The 20,643-nt window shown below is 31.0% G+C and overlaps 1 protein-coding gene across 1 annotated transcript; it reads left to right on the forward strand.

Moving 5' to 3' along the window:
• The first annotated feature begins 4,870 nt into the window (after nt 1-4,870).
• On the forward strand, nt 4,871-19,763 carry LOC148299330 (uncharacterized). The gene is made up of 7 exons (XM_088276184.1): nt 4,871-4,903; nt 5,261-5,821; nt 6,243-6,409; nt 7,108-7,135; nt 15,466-15,975; nt 17,112-17,278; nt 19,537-19,763. The coding sequence occupies exons 1-7, from the start codon at nt 4,892-4,894 to the stop codon at nt 19,583-19,585; spliced, it is 1,494 nt and encodes a 497-aa protein (XP_088132310.1). The 5' UTR covers nt 4,871-4,891; the 3' UTR covers nt 19,586-19,763.
• Nucleotides 19,764-20,643: the final 880 nt, after the last annotated feature.

Genomic DNA, 20,643 nt, shown 5'->3' on the forward strand with positions numbered 1-20,643 from the left:
GCTGGCCATTACACTACGGAGGCGGACAATTTTTTTGTTTTAGAATAAACATAAATCAAAATATATTTTTATTTACCCTCCTTAACATTCAATAATTCTTTTCTGTTTAAAACCATATAATTATTTCGAAGAAAATCTTAATTTTTCAATGCAAAAACAGTGTTTAAAAAAAATTAATTACGTAAGATGTTACCTGAATTTAGAGAAAAATAATTTGCGATTTAACGAATACTGGGCCTTAAGCCAAAGGATTTATTAAGCTTATCTTAAGTTTATTTTTTCACGTTTCACTTTTACAAATAAGTATTAATGTATACTTAAAAACATATATTTTAATTAAATTGCAAACTACTAAGAAATTGAAAAATTGCATTGCTTGATCAATTCGTAACATACCTTAACAAATTATTATCATATCACAATATCGACATGCCTAATAAAATATTGGGACATATCAAATTTAGCATTATTTTGTTCGTGATACTTTCATTGTTGACTTAATAGATATAAAATATATTTCAGCCTCATTTTTATATTGAATATCAGAAAATTATATTTGATTATTACTAAAAATCAATATAAACAGGTACATATTACCAATACCCATTGAAAATTATGGTCATAGGTAATATGTTTTTTATTGAAATAAATTGATATTCATAGCATTCGTGAGTAAAGATAACATAATTATTTCCTTTTTTTATTTAAAAAAATTATAGTTTTATTTATTATATTTTCCGTCATGATAAATTGACGATGTACATATGTACACGCATGTTAAATCTGGTATTTTGTCCAGTTCACTTGTTTTTTTTTCCTAATTATAACGTAATCATCTGTTTGGTGTTTTAATGACTTCTGCATATTTTCGTTTATAAATAAATGATCGTGAAAATTAATAAAGCTTAATTTGTTCAAATTCACAATTCAGATAATCAGTTGTGTTAAGAAAAGTTACCGATTAAAATAAAATCATAAATGCTATTTGAGTGGTCGCATTGTTGAATATCGAAACCTAGTTTTCGTATATTTTTATTCAGAAATATTCCGTCGGAATAAAAATAAATGTTCAACAAGTGAGAGTTCATCTCAGAGCAGACATACTGCGTGCCTATCAAGGTAGACATATTATAGTGGCCACTGCTTGAACACTAGTATAACTAAACGATTAACAAAACTATGATTAACGACCGCTACTCGAAGTATTTTATTAAAGTTCTGACTAATACGTAAAACAAAAATATATCGTACCTTGAAACTCTTTAGATTACACGCGCACATACATACCACATGTATATATGTATGTCATATAAAATACATATGAGTATACATATAAATAATAATTTTAATATTAGTCTATTTACCTTATAATTCCGTGCGTATAAAAGGGTGTATTATATTTACTTATGTACAAACTGTATTGTATCGTATATCTTATAAATAAATTAAATAATAACTGTGGTATCGATCTCTTTTAAATATACATAAAATCATTTTTGAATCACATAAATAATCCAAGTAAACATATCCAAACAAATATCTGCAATGAAGTAGTGCAACAGTTAGAAATATATGGATATGCATCTACTTATTTTTAGCTACATTTCCCTTTTCCTTATATAACATACAGCAACGCAATAAATATATTTTTATTAGATTTAAGTTTTGTGCTGACATTTCTTGGTGGAACTGCATTTTATAGAATAAAACAATAACTATGTAGTTTTTTCCACATGAACTTTATTTGACCAGCAACCGGGTTTCATCGTAACCAACATCATGTGATCACCAGTCTGATGATGTCAGTTATGACAAAACCCGGTTGCTGGTCAAATAAAATTAGTGTAGAAAAAACTGCAAAGTTGTTATTTTATTCAGCAATACATATGATTAATTGATTTGTAATAAAGTTTGTGAAAGAACATTATGATTTAAATATAAAAATAAAACAACTGTCTAAAACCACTCTTGAGTTTATTAATGTAAACACGACAAGTTTAAAAAACCACACAAGTTTCATCGACAGGTTATATTTAAGTTTGTATCACATGAAGTTATCGAAACTACCTTTTGTTATATTCATAAACTCAAAAATGGTAATTTGCAAGTGTTTTATTTTTATATTTAAGTCATCCCACTACATAATAAGACACAGCTAAAATTTGGTTTGCATGTATGTAAATATAACTACATAATTCAGTAATTATGGAGATATTTACAAGTTAATAATTTTTAAAATATGTAATATGATAACTTTGTGAGATTTAGGTTATTATCGCTAAGACCGCTTGTCCAATAAACAGACGAATGATATTTGATTGAATTTTCGGCAATTAATTTATATTTACCAAGTCCAAGCCAACATCTTTTAAAAATGTATCTTGATTTTGACGTTGAACCCATAAATTTAAAACTCTTCGTTATTGCTTAATCGTCTTATTATGCAACTGTCCCGAATTTAAAACAAATCCAATCGCATTTTTAATACATGGACCAAAAACAACTGGATTTTTTTAGTATGAAATGGTGACATTTTTTTAGTTAGCCAGTTTTTTCATTTAGTTTCATGTTTAATCAGATGTGTGAAATTTATGCAAAATATTAAATACGCAATAGTTTGCATAAAATAAATTGCACATATGTTTATGACGGATTGACGAATAATGTCGCTTAATATTATTTTCATTAATCAATACTTCGTTCCTTGAATCCTTATCCTGTCTCTCTTCCCTCATATATTTATCTAATATACACCCTATCCCTTCTTTTTTTCAGTATTTACAGCATTATCAATATGAATATTGTAATTACTCCCACCAAATGCCCACATATTTCAAACAGCTTTGTGTCTAAGGTACAAATCTTGGCGACCATTACTATCTCGTTATTTGGTTGAAAGATGTTGCTTCATAGCAGTGATACGTAATTGTACATGTATGTTTATTAAAACATACCTACATATGTTATATATTAATTTAATGTTGTGCGGCACCTTCCACCCCTCTCTATTGAAAGTGAAGTATTTCAATCTTCCTGACTCCTGTCATCTCCTTTTCCTACTTAGTCTTCCTCTTCATTCCTATTCTTATATTTTTTCTTGTGTGTATTAAAATAGTGTAAGGGTATTACAGCAGGATATACGAGTACGAGTACATTAAGACCTCACTTTGCGTCGTAGATACATTCCAAAATATCGTGACGCAAATTGAAACAACGCAAAGTGAATTGCTTTCTTTCCATTGGAAATCATATAAACATCAAAGATAGAGACAATGAGTATTAATTCAGTAACGACGTAACTTCGAAAAAACGCTAAGTGAAACAAACGACGCAAAGCGAGGTCTGAGTATATTATGTGATCTTCTCCCTTCTTTTCTATTTTCTCCTTAAAACATATTTATTTTCATCCAGAAAATTCTTTCTATCCTTCTCCAATACCACAAATCAAACGCTACTTATCTTTCTTAATTTTATCACTTTTAGTCATTGCCCAAGTTTCTTTACCAAAGAGTTTGATCTAAACCAGGCCTGGCCAACCCAAATAGCATCAAACCGTGGTTTAAAATCACTGGTTTAAAAATATATTCTTCAATCATGGCCGCGGGTCGCGGGTTGGCGCCCGTGATCTAAACATATCTTGTTTTCATAAATTTCCAATTTTGACATTTTATTTTATTATTCGGCCAGTGAAAAGTGTTATTTTCTCTGATCTTTATTACACTAATTTATATTGAGTCCTCTGCGATTGTGCGTTTATTATGTTACATGAAATTTTAAATTAAAAAATACATGAAATATTTTCGTCTGATTTCATATTGATATGTAAAATTCCCATCGCCTGATGCAGACGCGTGACGTTTCAACTTCCATTACAGGGGTCAATTACAATAGATGTTGCAAGAAGCTGAATGCAACGTTAGCTTACTAGATCAGTGTTTATTTGAAATTCCAATAATTAAATACAAAAATTTTTCTTTTGTAACTTTTGGGGTGTTCACTTGTATTCTTAATCCAGATTTTTGAGACAAATGCCTCAAACGCTTTTTTGGACAGACACCAACTGCTAGAAATAGTCATATTAAAACATACGAGAGATTCAAACTTCTGCAACTTTTGTTTTTATATTTTTTTCTACAAGATCAATAATTTTCAACGTCGACCTAAAAAGGAAAGGTAAAACATAATTATTATATTAAATCGGCATATAACGGCATATAAGCTTGGCATAATTACTATTTACATAATACATATTTACTATTATACTATTTGTTGAACTATTTTCTTTAAACGGTTGTACCTACTCTTTTATTATTATTTGTTTAGAATTATACATGTATACATATCTTCATAAGCAGTATTGATACAAAATTTCACATCGACAGCCTGCCTTCACAGTTTGATAATGACAGAAGATTGGCATAAAAATTATTTAAATTTAAAATATTAACTAGTTCAGTTTTTCCTATATTATAATCTTGTTTATAACGTTAAAAAGTAAAGAACACATGACTTATTCCATTCACCGAAACACGCGTGCCTAATGCGCGTATCGGTATTATTGATTAATATGGAAGGTGAATGGTTATTTGATTACCGGTCGCAGGGCTCGCGTTGATAGCAGGTGCCAAAGGTTTCCACTTTGTGTGCCCGACATGTCGCAACCCCTCGATTTGGGTCACTTTTGGTTTTGAGCGCGGCTCTTATCACTGCCGCAACAAAAGACATGATCCGTTGTGTAACATTTCGGTTTTGACAGACCCCAACTTGTTTTGGGTCCCCTGTCCGCAACTGTGGAGACCAGCCCACTGGTTCGCCCAACTATAAAACCATGACTAGTTGTCGGATTGTCACAGTTGTGTCCTAGCAGCAATACACTTCACTACTTTGCATAATGATTTCTAAGGTAAAATTAGAAATTGATCACTTCTGGAAACGCCTACTATTACCATTAATAATACAATTGCACATTTCTTGCCTGTTTTAACTACAAAGTATACTACTCGGGATTTACTTGTACCTACTCGATACATATCAACATTCTAAGCTGACTAAGTTTGTAATCTTACAGTCAGTAAATATTTTTTTTAAATGAACGAATCAATGTATTTTTCCTTTTCTTATCTACACCCAATGATGTGTAAAGTAGTATATTAAATTGATACAGTGCAATCTATTTTTTTTTAATTTATTTTAGCTAAGTTTAATAAAAAAATTGATAGCAAATTCTTAATAATATTAATTAAATAAATATTTTTTGTAGATCCTCACTTTGACCGCCATTGTGGCACTAGCCCAGGCTGATCTTCTCCAAGCTCCCTCCCATGGCCACGCCGTTTCATCTCAAAACTTCGTCAGTCATTCCGCCCCAGTTCACTCTTACAAAGCGTATGCTGCTCCGTTGGCTTACGCCGCTCCCGCGATGAAGGCTTACGCCGCTCCAGTGCTGAAAGCTTACGCAGCCCCCGCCTACTCCTCCGCCCACGCCGTTTCTTCCCAAAGCTTCGTTAGTCACTCCGCCCCTGCCCCCGCCTACAAAGCGTATGCCGCTCCCGTGGTGAAGGCTTACGCCGCCCCCGCACTGAAAGCTTACGCCGCTCCCGCTCACTCTTCTTCTCACGCTGTTTCTTCTCAGAGCTTTGTGAGTCACGCCGCCTCCGCTCCCGCTCACAACGCGTATTCTGCCCCTCTGGCTTATGCCGCTCCCGCTTACAAATCATATTCAGCCCCTATCGCTTATGCCGCCCCAGCATACAAATCGTATGCCGCTCCCCTTGCGTACCACGCTCCAGCTATCAAGGCCTACGCTCCTGAGCCATATGACGTAAGTTTCCAATTTCATAAATATAAATTAAAATAAAATACAATTTTTCTTTACTTTTACACTACTACACTTTCAAAATTTAATTTAATGTCAGCAACCATGATTTCATAAACCACAAACCATATATAATACAATAGGTATATTTAATGTAATTTTTTCGATTTTTGAAAAAAATGTGTTGATTTTTTTTCTTAGTTTTTGACATATTTGATTCACTCTCTATTTAAAGACAATATGGCTTAATTCGTAATTTTAGAAAAAAAATATTGACATAACGCTGAAAAAAGTAAGCCACTAAAAACATTTTTGATTTTATAGCAGCTTTTGAAATATTACTATGTTGATAATCCTGAAAAGGGATAAATAATAATCTTCCGATAATTTGTCCCGTTTGACCTCATAATGTTATGTTTTCGTCTAGTCTCACCCCGCTTACAAGTTCGAATACAGCGTGTCTGACCACCACACCGGTGACCAGAAGAGCCAGTCGGAAGAGAGGGATGGAGACGTCGTGAAGGGACACTACTCGCTGGTGGAAGCCGACGGATCGGTCAGAACTGTTCACTACTCCGCTGATGACCATAGCGGGTAAGCATTCAAATTTATCTAACCGTATTTTATGAAAGTATAAATATGTATAATTTTCATAATAATAAAGGTACTGAAATAACATTCATAGGTACTCACTTTATCAATTTAAATATATATTTATGTTTATACATTACTAACCATTTCATAATATACGGAAAGCTCACTAGGCAAAGCTCACATCGAGGCATTCATTCACATTTTTTAAACTTATAATATTTTTAAAACTAATCTGCTGCTTTGGTGTGGCGACCGTGCAGTTCTCGGGATTCAACACTTTTACCATCTTTTTTTTACCAAATGGTAGGTTATCAATTATTTGTTCTTGAAATGTTTTGAAGCGACATTTAAAGGGTAGTTTTAATCCTGCTATTTTCGTTCTCCTTACATTGATTCCAGTAACAAATAAAAGTATTTATAATCCATTTCCTGATTCATACAGCTGTAATATTGTTTAATTTGAAAACGTATTAGTTAAACTAGTGGAATTTTAATTGAATATTTATTGTTTAATCTTTCGATTATTATAGTAAACTTTAATCAAATTTGAAACTAGAAAATGTTACCTTAGTAAGCATTTTTAATATTGAGTCATAGGTAATTCCCATACATTTTTCATATTACAAGAAAAACCTACATTCTAAATGTATAACAACTTAATGTATACACATAATAACATAAGATATTATTTATTTCAGATTCAACGCTGTCGTGACCAACTCGCATGCACCTCAACATGGATACCACCACTGAATTCAAGGACTTAATTGTTGAATAAACTATATCATTATTTAAATGTTGAATCCTTGTATTTTCACTCATCACATTCGTCTAATTTGGCGATATTTTCAAACGGAAAAAGTGCCAACTGTCTTCCTCTTTTTGTATACCCTTTGATGTATTCATGCTCTTTTTACAACTTTCTTCATTATTTATTCGTTCCTTGTTTAGAGTAAGATTTTTAAAACGTTTTTTTTTTAATAAATATTTTTCAAACGACGCTTGTTTCTTATTTAAAAAATATTATTTGGTACACTGTGCACTGCATTGGATCGTTATAAAAGAGTAAAATAACCTGCCACGTATTTCTGCCAATTCAAGATAGCACATCTATAAAAAAATTGTCAGATAAAATACGCATTCAAGAGTAGATTTTATTAATTTAATTTTTTTCCTAATTGATTTTCAGTTCATAATCACAATATCTGTCTCTCACATTGTTCAATTTGCAGGAAAACTATTGCATTATTTTGTTTGTTAAGATATTTTATTCATTATTTTATTAATGTGAGAAAAACAAAAATTTTCAATGCGGTTGTGCAATATTCACTTTGTATACAATACAAAAATAAATATTTAACAACAAAGTAAACAGTAGTGCAAAAGTGAATTTGCCATTTAGGCATGCAAATTAAAAAAAATAGCCTTGATCTTTGTAATTATTGATACAATAAGTTGGATGGATAAAATGAGATAATAAATTAATAAGTAAACGATAAGTTTTTTTGTGACGAATTGATTTGTAGTATTTTATGCATGTACTTACTAATTATTATAACCCTTATCCGCACCCAATGGTGCATAGGGCACTGCATCGAATTGACGCAGTGTTATCTTGATCATTTTTTACATGAAGGCAAGGTGATCACTCTTGCGCTTCAGGAACCGGTCCAGGGTAATATTAAATAAATATTACAGGGTAAAATCACTAATATTTATTTTCACCCCTCCTGGGAATCGAACCCTGGACCTCCAGCACGATAGCTAAACACGCTTACCATTACACCACGGAGGCTGACAAATACTTACTAAATTCGTCTTTATTGTAGTTCTATATGTAAATACACATATTAATATATTTGTATATATATATATATATATATATATATATATATATATATATATATATATATATATATATATATATATATATATATATATATATTTATTTATATATTTATATATATATATATATATATATATATATATATATATATATATATATATATATATATATATATATATATATATATATATATATATATATATATATATGTATATATATATATATATATATATATATATATATATATATATATATATATATCCATAAGAATAAAAAAAGAAAACACTACATCTGCATGTACATACCTACATAGAAAAGGAAATAGGAACGATGAGATGGGTAACAAGATACGATGGAATGAGCGACGACTTTACGATAAACATTATTGAAGGTAGAGAAGCAGTAAAAAACGATTTTTTTATAATAATGTAAAGATCATAATAATTTAAGAAATTTTAAAGTTACACAAAGTAATGAGTGGTAATTCCTACATCGACAGGAGTATCGCCGTGAAATTTATAACTAATGCTTATTCTGTAAAATACAGAAATCTGAAATATGAATTGTCAAATAATTGATGGACAAGCAGCAAAATATTGACGTCCCTTTCTGTTTTTATGAAATTGAGAATCCTTAAAAACATCTTTAATGTAAGATGTCAAAGATCTTTAAAATGTTATTTAAAATTTATTTCCTTAAGCCACAAAGTGACCTCATACAATTTAATTGATAGATTTAAATATCCCATTATATATCTTACTCATTAAAAATCTAGTAATCGTTGAATTAATTCATAATTAAGGATACGATATTTTTCTTTAAGTAAGCAATATGTTGCGAGTATTTTAGTTGTTGGTCTATAAAGATATAGTTCTATGGACGTGATGCGGATCACATAGCCTTGGCAATTACGAAATGCCACCATACCTACTAGAGGAGTTACGTTTCCTCTCACAGTAGTACTGAAATGGCGGTGTTTCACGCCATTTATGGATAATTTCCTGCGAGTTTGTAAACATTCGAGTGACCAACCATGAAAATAGACGTTGTTTAAAGAAAATACAAACAATTTATTAAAATATAAAGCATATATTAAATCATTGCTACATGCGGAAAACATGTAGTTTTATAATTGAATAAGGAACAATGTAAAATTTAGACCATTGGTTAATTGATACACATACTTTTTACAAATCCTAATAAACGGAAACAAACCAGAGAACTGATTGTATTGACGTTCCTTACTTGGGACAGTAATTTTGATGATACAACTGAAACACATAATTCAGTTCATTGATTTAAAATATCAACAATAATCAATTTACAAAGATTATGATAATTTAGAACTTCCATATCTGCTTTGCAGCAAATAATCAGCACACAAAAAACCAACCCGGATCGCAGAATTATTAGGTGCATTCATCTAAAAAAAAGTTGTAAAAGAGCAAAGAAAAAAAAAAACATAAAAAAATCATATTTTTGATGCAAAAATACTCTTACGATTCTTTTTATTATTCATTCCATTTATTTTAAACTGCTGTACATACTCCATCGAGTACATTATTTAAAATAGGTTAGATAATTTACTTATCTGTTAACGTTTGGCCAAAACTCGATCATTGTTCTTCCCCACCCACCCTTCTTATCTGATCTCGTTCTTTCTGACTTCTTCGTGTTACCCAAACTCAAAAAACCTTTGCAAGGAAGAAGGTTTGATCCCAGTCCTGAGATTGAAGCAAATGCAACGAAAGAGCTGAAAGACATTCAGGACTGACAGGACTGTTTCCAAAAGTGGAAACACCGTTAGGATAAGTGTGTACCTCGGGGAGATGAATACTTTGGAGGGGACCCAGACATGTAAAGAATAAATTAAATTATTTTTTGACATCTCATCAAAGATAAAGAAGAATATGGAAGTCTGGGCATTTACGGGGCTGACGGCCGTCATAGGCTGGTTTAAGTGATCACTTTGCACACGTGTAACATTCACCAATTCTACCCATTATTGACAACGACACTACTCAAATTCTTAGAAGTTCTCTATTTATACATACATATACATATGAACCGATTTTGAAACGTTGTTCTTGAATCACTAGAACTCCACTAGAGACATCTATTGGTGAGATGAAAAGAAGCTTTTTATTGAGCAGAAACTCTTTTTTGTTAGTATGTGAGGTCTGACTTGTGTGTTAAGTGATCACTTAAACAAGCCTATGACGGTCGTCAGCCGCGTAAATGCCCAGACTTCCATATTCTCAAAAAGTGATATGAAAAATAACTTCTATGATTGGAGGTAAACCATATTTGTGAACAAGTATTTGGACACACTCAAAATGTGGTAAATAAATTACATTTGATTTTAAGACGTCAGTCAGTCTACGTACTAATTGAATAGGCCACGTATTAGGTTTCTAAAGCATTAACATAAAACCTAAATATTTATGTTAAATAATAACACTGATTTATTGTATAAAATTTAAATCATATTATTTTAATAAACAATATGAAAATAATATTATTTTACTGCTACTGCTCTACACTAATCAATAGCTAAAATTTATATTAAATAAAGAATTTTTATTTTAGATTCAACCTATTTGTTTGACCTATTTTTAATTCTGCTTTCCTCGTTTCGAAATTATAATCTTGATTATATTTTTAATCAAGTATTTTTAATCATCAATATTAAAAAAATATGTATCTTTCGAGTACATTCTACAGAAAGAAACAATGATTTATTGGTAAAAAATAGTTACATATAAAACGTGACATTAAAAAGGTCAAAGAGTATAAACTAATTAATAAAATAAAATAAAACATTGTAGCTTTTGACTTAACATTTTAATTTTATTTATTAGGACTATTCTGCAGTTGAACTAATAACATTATGTCTTGTCTCATTAATAATCCTGTCGGAAACATTTTACTTATGAAAATTTACTTCCCCTTTATGAATGCGAGATAAATACCTTCTTTAATCTAAAGTTAATGCTTCTTAAAAAATAACCATTATATATTAAGTAAACTTAATTGTGTACATTTTAGCTATTTTCATTATAATAAAATGAAATAGGTACCTAACTGTGTATGTATGCACATAATTTGGTTTTACGTTATTCGCGCAAGAGTTTCGTAATTCACCGTGAGAATCTTCAAATTATTAACTCCTGTTAATGTGAATGTTACTAATTAATTATCACTAGATCAACCAGTCTACAAATGTACTTATAAAGCAATATAAACTCCAATTCACAATCATAGTCAAGAGTCTTTCACAACTTTAATGAGTGCATTCGATTACTGTCTCATAAAACATAATTCGTTCGGAGATCATCGACGTTAGTATTTTTATATAAAGAACATAGTGTAGGTTGACTATTCTTTTGTAAATAGTGGTACAACTTATAATTTAATATTACCATAACTAAAAATAATTTTTACATTTTTTCATTTTTTACATTTAAATTATTTTATTTTTATTTACACTTCATGTACAGAAAATAAATAAGTTCATTGGCGGGCTTATTGCTAAAAAGCAATATCTTCCAACCAGCCAAAAACAGACTAGTGATATTGATCAAAACGTATTGATACCATATAAAGCTGTTTCCAATCAGAGGGTAGATAGTACTTGAACATTAAAAAAAACATAAATTACAAATTAACATTTAAAAAACATAAATTACAAAAGATGATAATAAGGAGGGCAAAGGTAAAAGGGAGTTTAAGGAAGGAGGTAGAGGAAAAAACGAAGGGAGGAGGTTTGATGGACAGTTGGGTAAGGTTAGGTTAGGTTACGTATAAATTCAAATTCATTTAGTGAAATAAATGAAACCATACAATTAACAAGAGAATTTTCAGAATACATTGAACGAAATAACTTATTAGTCTAGATTTTTTTGGCGTAATGCCTTATTTTTTTTTAAATTCTACACAGGGTAAGAGTTGATCACTTAATCCAGCCGATAACAGATCATTACCGAGACTTATATTATTCAGTGTTTGAGAATAAGGGTTTGGATGCGCTTATAATATTTTCCATTTTATTAATATAACTCTAAAATAGTTTAATAAAAATATATAAATAAATTTAAATGGTTCTAATATTTGTTTCCGAATTTGTTTTTTTTAATTGAATTTATATAAAAATACAAATTTTCATTTATAAAATTTTCTAACTTCATCAAAATAACAACTTACATGCGAAAATAATCCAACAATTACTTTTATCAAAAATTAATGCAATATGGATAATATTGAATGGGCATAATGGTAAACATTACACATTTTACACAAGTATGTATAATAAAATTATCACTTAAGCCAGCTAAATTCCAGGTCGGAAACTCTGGAATGCTCAGCCTTCCATCTTATTTTATAAAAAAAACCATAGATGGTTCATGTGATGTTGAGATACCTACAAAATAAGATAAAAAATACGAAATATTGTAATTGTAAGCCAGGTTATTGCATTTTTCTAATTATTGTTAGTGTTGCGTGCACAATGAAATAATTGAAAGGGAATCGACGTGATCTGTTATGTATTCATTAACTCCCATGATTTCTATTGTCATGATGTAATCTCATGACAATATAATGTACATATGTACGAGTGTGTAGACGTTGCCTCGTTCGCGTATTAAAGTGTAAGTGGAAACATATTTCTCTCATTTTCCATTGAAACTCTTACTAGTTAACGGTGAACAGTTCGATGACACACGTGGTAATAACGATATAGATTTATTTTTCCAAAAACTGAAACTTTGTGATTTACAAGACATCTTACTCGTGAAATTCAAATATCAAGATGAAAGTTTTACAAATGGATTTTATGGTAATTTACATTGATTAACTTATTTGGTAATTTACATGAATTATTTTAGTATCCTCCATGAAGTTGAATGCTAGATAAAGTGCGACACATCACCATATTGCGAATGTGGACAACATATAGGGGATGCAAACCATACGTTCTTTCAGTGTCCGCTCACAACAGACAAGGAGAACATTCTAAATAGCTTAACACGGGCAGGAATCCAACTCCCCACCCAAGTATCCACCCTTCTTTCTGAACTTAATTCTAGAATTGCGGGCATAATTTCTAAAATGATAAAGCTATACGCATTTAAACTATAAAACTTTCTATCCATTATTATTATTATTTTCTTTTATTTTTTTGTTTGTAAATAAAAATAATACTTGACACTGGCAGAAACATCCTTTCACTGGGTGACTACCAAATAAAAAAATTTAAAATTTTTAAAAAGTTCAATGTTTTATATCTGAAATTTTCAAAAAAGATGTACTTATATATACAAACGTGAAACTTCTTTTAAAAAAAGAGAAAGAGAGATTTAAATTGAGAGACAGAGAAAAAGAGAGCTCTTAAAATTTACATTAAAAACATTATGTTTCCATGTTTACACTATCATTGATTGGTGTTTCAATTGGTTATAACAGATATTAATGGTTTGTGTTTTAATATATAAATGATTCGGTATTTTCGAGATGCATTTATTGTAGTTCCAGATTTTGTTTTTGATTCGTTAGATTTGTTGAAACACAATTATAAACATTCCTTACACAACGCTTGGTAACACTATATCTGGAAATTGAACCGGAGACCTACATCGCGCTTGTTAAGCGCGATTACCCCTTAACTACTTAGGCAGATTAAAAAATATAGTCAAATAATTTGATCTCAGCATTCGGGACCTCATACATAATAATAAAAAATTGGGTACCTATTAAAAACTCAAAAGGAGAAATTAAAATCAAAGCTCAATTTTTACGTTTGTTTCATATCATCTCTTCGCTTATTGAAATATTTTACTTGTTTTCATCAAAATGTTGGTTAATAAAACTGCAGTTCTAATACTATTGCTTATACCGTTCCCAGTACGCGTCCCGATTTGACTAGTCACTTTTCACCTCATGTAACGAAATGTGCCTAAAAAACGTGAGTCATCATTGAAATTTCACCATCCATTCTTGTCCACTTATCGATTACCGAATCACCACCTAAAAAGATTCACTTCAAAAATATTTAAAACAAATTACAAATCATTTGATAGTTTGCTCCCGGAATCTTTATAAAACGAGGATTAAAAGTATGTAAACATATTTTGAGATAATTCAATGAAGCATGGTCACCCTGAATCACTACAGATCCAATATCAAGGTTCGACTATTGGTCTTGAAGCGTAAACGGATCGTGAAAAATCATAACCGCCAAAAATTTAGTAACAATTGAATTATGTAGAATGACGTGAAATTCTCGTGCCTTACTATTACCAAGATTGTGGTGAATGTGTAGTAGTTACTTGGTACATACTGTTGTCCGAGAAGCTTCCATTGTTTTGGTTTGGCAACACGCCACAGCAGCCATTGTCTGCCCGTTCTTCTGTTTTACTATAAAAGTAGATGGATTTTTTGAATGGAGTCACAGTTCATAAAGTAGTGCACTCCTGCGAGCATCCTTAGAATGTTTAGTAAAGTACGTCACAATAATTGTGATACGTGAAATTATAAACACATTATTTTCACCTATTCATATATTTTAATTGACATAGTTTATCGGAGTTTAAGCTTTTCTTTTAAATAGTGAATTCATATCCTATTACGCGACATTTTACTCAGTTACCAATAAATTAATAAATGGGTTAGGGTAATAAAGTTAACCTTTTTTAAGCAAATTTAAAATATTTTGTTTCCATAAACCTATGTTGTAAGAGTATTTTTTTTTAAATAAATAATGTTATTTCGTGAGAAACGTTAAACGTTTTTTTTAATTAAAAAAATAATAAAAAGTAACAAAAATATATTGATAGTTATAAATCGAAAATTTAACGTCATAATAGATTTTAAGAAGTACTCGTAGTGCCATTTGTTAAGTAAAACTTAAATAAAAAAGAAAATGTTAAAGTTTTAATGTTTTCATTAACCATCCTGCTCTCAGGTTATTTTCCGAGAATCAGGCAAAAAAATCATTGTTTCTACAGAATTATGAAAACAAGGTTTTTTGTATTCATACCAAAATTTTACCATAATAGGTTTGTCACAGATATTATTTCTCATGCGCGTACGTGATACGGATTAGCGAGGAATGGTGCAGAAAAAACGCGCATATCACTCACGCTCGTATGTGTAGGGCGGTTAATCTTCCCGATTCACGATAATTTTTACAATGTTATATTTTTTCTGTTAGATCGCAGTTCTTTTCGGGTTAGTGGCTGTGTGCAGTGCCGGTATCATCGGGCACGGCGCAGTCTCCTCGCAGTCCATAGTCCACCACGGGGCCCCCGGCCACCACGGCTACTCCAGCCACGGCCTGGACTACTCCAGCCAAGGCCTGGACTACGCGACCCAAGGACTGGACGCCTCCACCCAGGGGCTAGTCAAGTCTGGCCATGGACTCGGTTACGGAGGGCACGGCCTCGGTTACGGCGGGCAGGGGCTCGGTTACGGCGGGCAGGGGCTCGGTTACAGCGGCCACGGGCTGGGATACTCCGACTACTCCGACTACGACTCTTCTAGCAACGGACTCGGATATGCCGGCTATTCTTCTGGATACGCGGCGCCTTCGTACAGCCACGGCCTGGGAAAGGCAGTGTCTTCCCAGTCTATCGTGAGCCACGCATCCCCCTCTGTCTCCCTGGGGCACGGCTATGGACTGTCCCGCGGCTATGAGGGAGCGCACCATCATACTGACGAATACGTAAGAAATAATACTACATTCATTCCATCATTATTTACTCAGACATAATTTAAGACGTCACGTTTTATAATTATATGTGACTTTTTGATTTATAATGTACCTAAAGAGATAAATAACAATTTGGCACCTATACTGATTATATATTTTGTACATTGACAACAATGCCAGCGTACTTTTAGTAACACTTCTCAAAATATCGTATCATGACTAATCTTAAACATAACAATATGAAAGATGAATGCGTAAAATATAGACATTGATTTTTCGAGCACACTCAGTTTCGTTCGAAAAATGATGTCACGTTAATCGACATTTTTAAAAAAGAAACAGATTTCTTACTTGAACCTAATCAATGGTCAATAATAAAAAAAAAGTTTATCGTACGTAGGATACGTAGATTTATTTTGATATTTATAGATTTTAATAATTTTATCAAAGATGAAATAAACTGTCATATTTTAATAAATTAAACCAATGGGTTTTTGGTACGAAACCGAAAATTTATTTTGTTGAAAATAATAATTTTATAAAAAAAATCCGTGGTATTTTAAACACTTAATATTTGTTTGACAACACGTAATATACAATATGTGACGTTATGCTCATCACATTAAGGTCCAGATCTCAAGCGTTCAAATCAGAATGCGCAGAGCCGCGCTCAGGGCTCGACGTGTCCTTACGCTCGTTTTTCATTTAAGAATTTATAATGCATACCTTTTTTGTTTTTTAGAATATATTATATGCAGAAAAATATTTCTTTAATTCCATACTTTTTAATGACTCTTTTCTTTTCAAAACCATATAATTATTTCGAAGAAAAACTTAAGAAAAAAAACATTCACGTAAAATGTTACCCGGATTGAGAAAAAATAAATTTGGGATTTAACGAATACTTGGCTTTTCATAATTTGGACAAAATATAATTTCATACAAAAAAAATGGAATTTGAAATTTCACAATGATTTATTCAATTCTTGAAATAAGAACAAAATCAAAAATCTTGTTTATTGTTTAAAAAAATCATAAATAAGCACCTGATATAAAAATTATTTACATAGAATTACGGAATGAGGAAATATAAGATTATTCGGAGTAACCTAAAGAAAATGTTTTTTGAACGATTTTACCCTTTTCAGGCTTATCCATCATACAAGTTTGGATATGGCGTGACCGACCATCACACTGGGGACCAGAAGAGTCAGTCTGAAGTGAGGGATGGCGATGTCGTCAAGGGACAGTACTCTCTCGTGGAACCTGATGGTTCCATAAGGACGGTTCACTATACAGCTGATGACCATAGCGGGTATGCATCCAGAACGATCTAATACTCTTCCGGCTATAACGCACCAATTACTTAAATGCACCAATTGCTTGAAAACACAAAAATTCCACAAATAAGCTGGGGTTATAAGGATTGTTTTGACTTTAACATCATTAAGGTAGAATGCAAAAATCTAAAAAATAATGTCAATATCATCGCTACAAACATGTCTAAACAATTTTGACTTTGACGTCTTTGGTGTAAATATTGTACATTTTACCATCTGAATGGAGAATATCGCCTGTAAGTTGCACTAAATTACACTAATACTTTCATAAATCACTGATGCAATGGGTCCGTGTCTTAAAACTGTCCCTTGTTACTAATATCCCGGTCTTTCCTGCAAAACAAAATCTATCAAAATAATCGTTATAAGACATTTTGATGGTCAGAATTTAGGTAAAATAACAATTAAATCAAAATCCTGTTTTTACAGCTTCTTCATAAGTATGGAGAAGTAGGAACCTATATTAGTATTCTAGAATTTTGTCCAGAAATATAATTTATTATAATGCTGTATTATGACATGTTTTGATAAACTTAACATTATTTATCAAATATCGTATGAAGACGATAGGTTAAAATAGAAGTTTAGAAGTATTTACGCAGTTAACACATCACAAAAAATATTTGATTTGTGTTTTTCAAAGGTTCAATTTTCCATATATATACAAAATTTTCAAATGCAAACAAACGAAAAACTATTACAATTCATAAACACGTTAATTTAAATATGTACATATATGATAATGTATGTTTGTTAATATATTTGTATCCATTGTTTTTTAAGTTTCTTAAAAAATTTTAATACATCATTTTTTGTTAAATTATTAAACGTATCTACGTTTTTCGCCAGAGGTACTCACTCGCCCATACACATAATCTAAAATGAAGGTACCCGTAAATATGTTTTGTATAAAACCTTTGGTTTTCGATTTTGTTGGTAGATTAAGCTGAAAACGTTTTATCGCTTAGTAATAATATAAATCTCGAGATAAATTGCAATTATATTGTATGATTAGCAGCCGACATTGTTATTTTTGCAAATACTCTTTTGTCTCTCATGAGAGTTTCTAGCACCTATCGATCCCACTAGAATGTGTTATTTCACATGTGACAGTAAAAGATTTGAATCTTTGCAAATAAATGACTCCATGGGAAAGAATAAAACATTACCTACCGCCTTAGCCCAGTTCTCACGCCAACATGAACACTTGCAACGAGTCGGAATTTTATTATAAAACATAAATAGGAACGATTATTACGTGTTTTGTATTATTTGGTCGGTCGCAGTGTTATTTTCTCGATTAAAGTCGCATAGAGCAATAAAAACAGTTTTCCGAATGAGTTTCAAGGATATGCAACAATGAAATTTCACACCGGACAATAACGCGAGATATTTGATTCCGATTCAGATAAACATAAAATGCAGTTTCAGAACTTATTATTTTCCTCTTTTTTAAAAATTATCTTTGGGTGAGAATCAAAGCGTATCAACTGATTTTATTACTAAATCAAACAATATCAAATTTATCAACTATATTCTACGCCAGAAAATTATATGTTATATTTTTATAAACCTCACTACGTTAAAATACTTGATAATGTAAATATTGCGTTATTCTAAGGCATCATTCCACAGATTGACATTTCAAACGAGATTTTCAATATAGTTCATTATTTTACGCTTTTTCTCATTAACTCACTTTAGATTACTTATTTATTTATTCTTATTATTAATGAAATTAATATATTTAAAAAAATGGTAATTAAACATATTATAAAAGGGTGTTACAGTCTTAGAATATTAACCAAACTGAGTTTTTGATGTCAAAATGAAATTTATTTAAAAATCTTAAACCATCTCTAAATGTCTTAAAAGCGGAGCTTAAACTTTAACACCATTCAAAACAATGCAAAAAATATAATTTGGCATCTTATATCCTCATATTACCTTCTATCATATTATAGCATAAATAATAATGTATGAAAATACAATAGTATATGAGTCATCTAACTTAGTTCATTCATGTTGTTGAAGTTTTGGTTCCGTTGTTAATGTTGAGGTCCCTGGGTCTCTAGGTTTGAACATACTCTATAACAACTTTATATTTATTTTCAATAACATCAAATAGGCATAAAGTTGTGGTATAAAATAAAAAAAGGGGTTTTAATTTAAAATAAAATAAATACTAAGGTTTAAAAAAGGGTCTGTTGAAAATATTTTTTTTTTATTTCAGTTTCCAAGCCGTAGTTCACAAAACACCAGGACACCATAGCAAATGGTAGACCTAATTCTGTCCTCCAACCAGTTACCTGATGCTTCATATTGACGCCGTTTTTTCCCAATTTACCCAGCATTATCATATCTGTACTTTATTTTATTTATGTACATAAGTAACTTATAAACAGCGTGTATTGTATGTTTAACAACGAATTATATGTAAATAAATTTATAAACCAAAAACTATTACTATTTATTTCAAGTATTATTATTATATATTCCTGAATTAAAAATGTTTAAACTGTGGTTTTTAAGTAATTAATGGAATGTTTATTGTAAATTCGGTTAAAATTATATTAAATAATGTATTTTTAACCTTTCTACATCTGAACTCCGAATGCTCCCGTCGTATGTAGAAAATTTGACTTCCAATCGGACCCACATGTCCAATAACTGTTTTTTTTATTATCATATATCAGTATTTAATGAATTATGTAAAGTATTTCACAAACACACATATCTTCTTTAAATATTTATGCTTTTAAAGTCCCTATTATTGTCAGCGAAGCATGTAAGGAAATAAATAAATAAAGTGTACAATCTACCATGTTCTAATGTCCAGGGTGACAGCGGCAGAAAAATCAATAATCCGACTGTGGGATCCTAGGTCCGATAGGCAACTGTCAGCACCAACAGGTTCCGATGACGCATTTCGGACCTACCCCCAAACCCAAAGTCCTGAGAAGAAATACCAGGCAGATTTATGCTACTTCTATGACCCTATCAAGCATTTCAAAACTTTATGTTCATAAGATGAGGACGGGCAATACTCGGGAAGTTCAAACCATTGAGAAAGCATTGTCTTAATAGTGCACATTAAAATCGTTAGAAGTATTATGAGACCTTATTATTAAAACCAACGTGACCTTTTTTATAGCATTCGTAATTCATCTCCTGCGGTTTTAAGGAAAGTCGAGATAAATGGTATAGTTCATGGTTATAAAAGCGCATGTTATTCGTATATACAATTTGAAACTACATATTATAGATATACAGTCACATTAAGTTAAGTTACATGCAACGCTTCTTAGGTAAGTAGGAAGGTGATCACGAAAATAAGATA

This window comes from Brachycentrus maculatus, unplaced genomic scaffold (assembly GCF_059751285.1).
Source record: "Brachycentrus maculatus isolate JH-2025_06_01 unplaced genomic scaffold, ASM5975128v1 h1tg001182l, whole genome shotgun sequence".
NCBI lineage: Eukaryota > Metazoa > Arthropoda > Insecta > Trichoptera > Brachycentridae > Brachycentrus > Brachycentrus maculatus.

Coding starts and splice junctions, on each gene's coding strand:
- LOC148299330 (XM_088276184.1), top strand. Junction 15,976..17,111: donor ACCATCATACTGACGAATAC/GTAAGAAATAAT, acceptor TACCCTTTTCAG/GCTTATCCATCATACAAGTT. Junction 17,279..19,536: donor ACAGCTGATGACCATAGCGG/GTATGCATCCAG, acceptor TTTTTATTTCAG/TTTCCAAGCCGTAGTTCACA.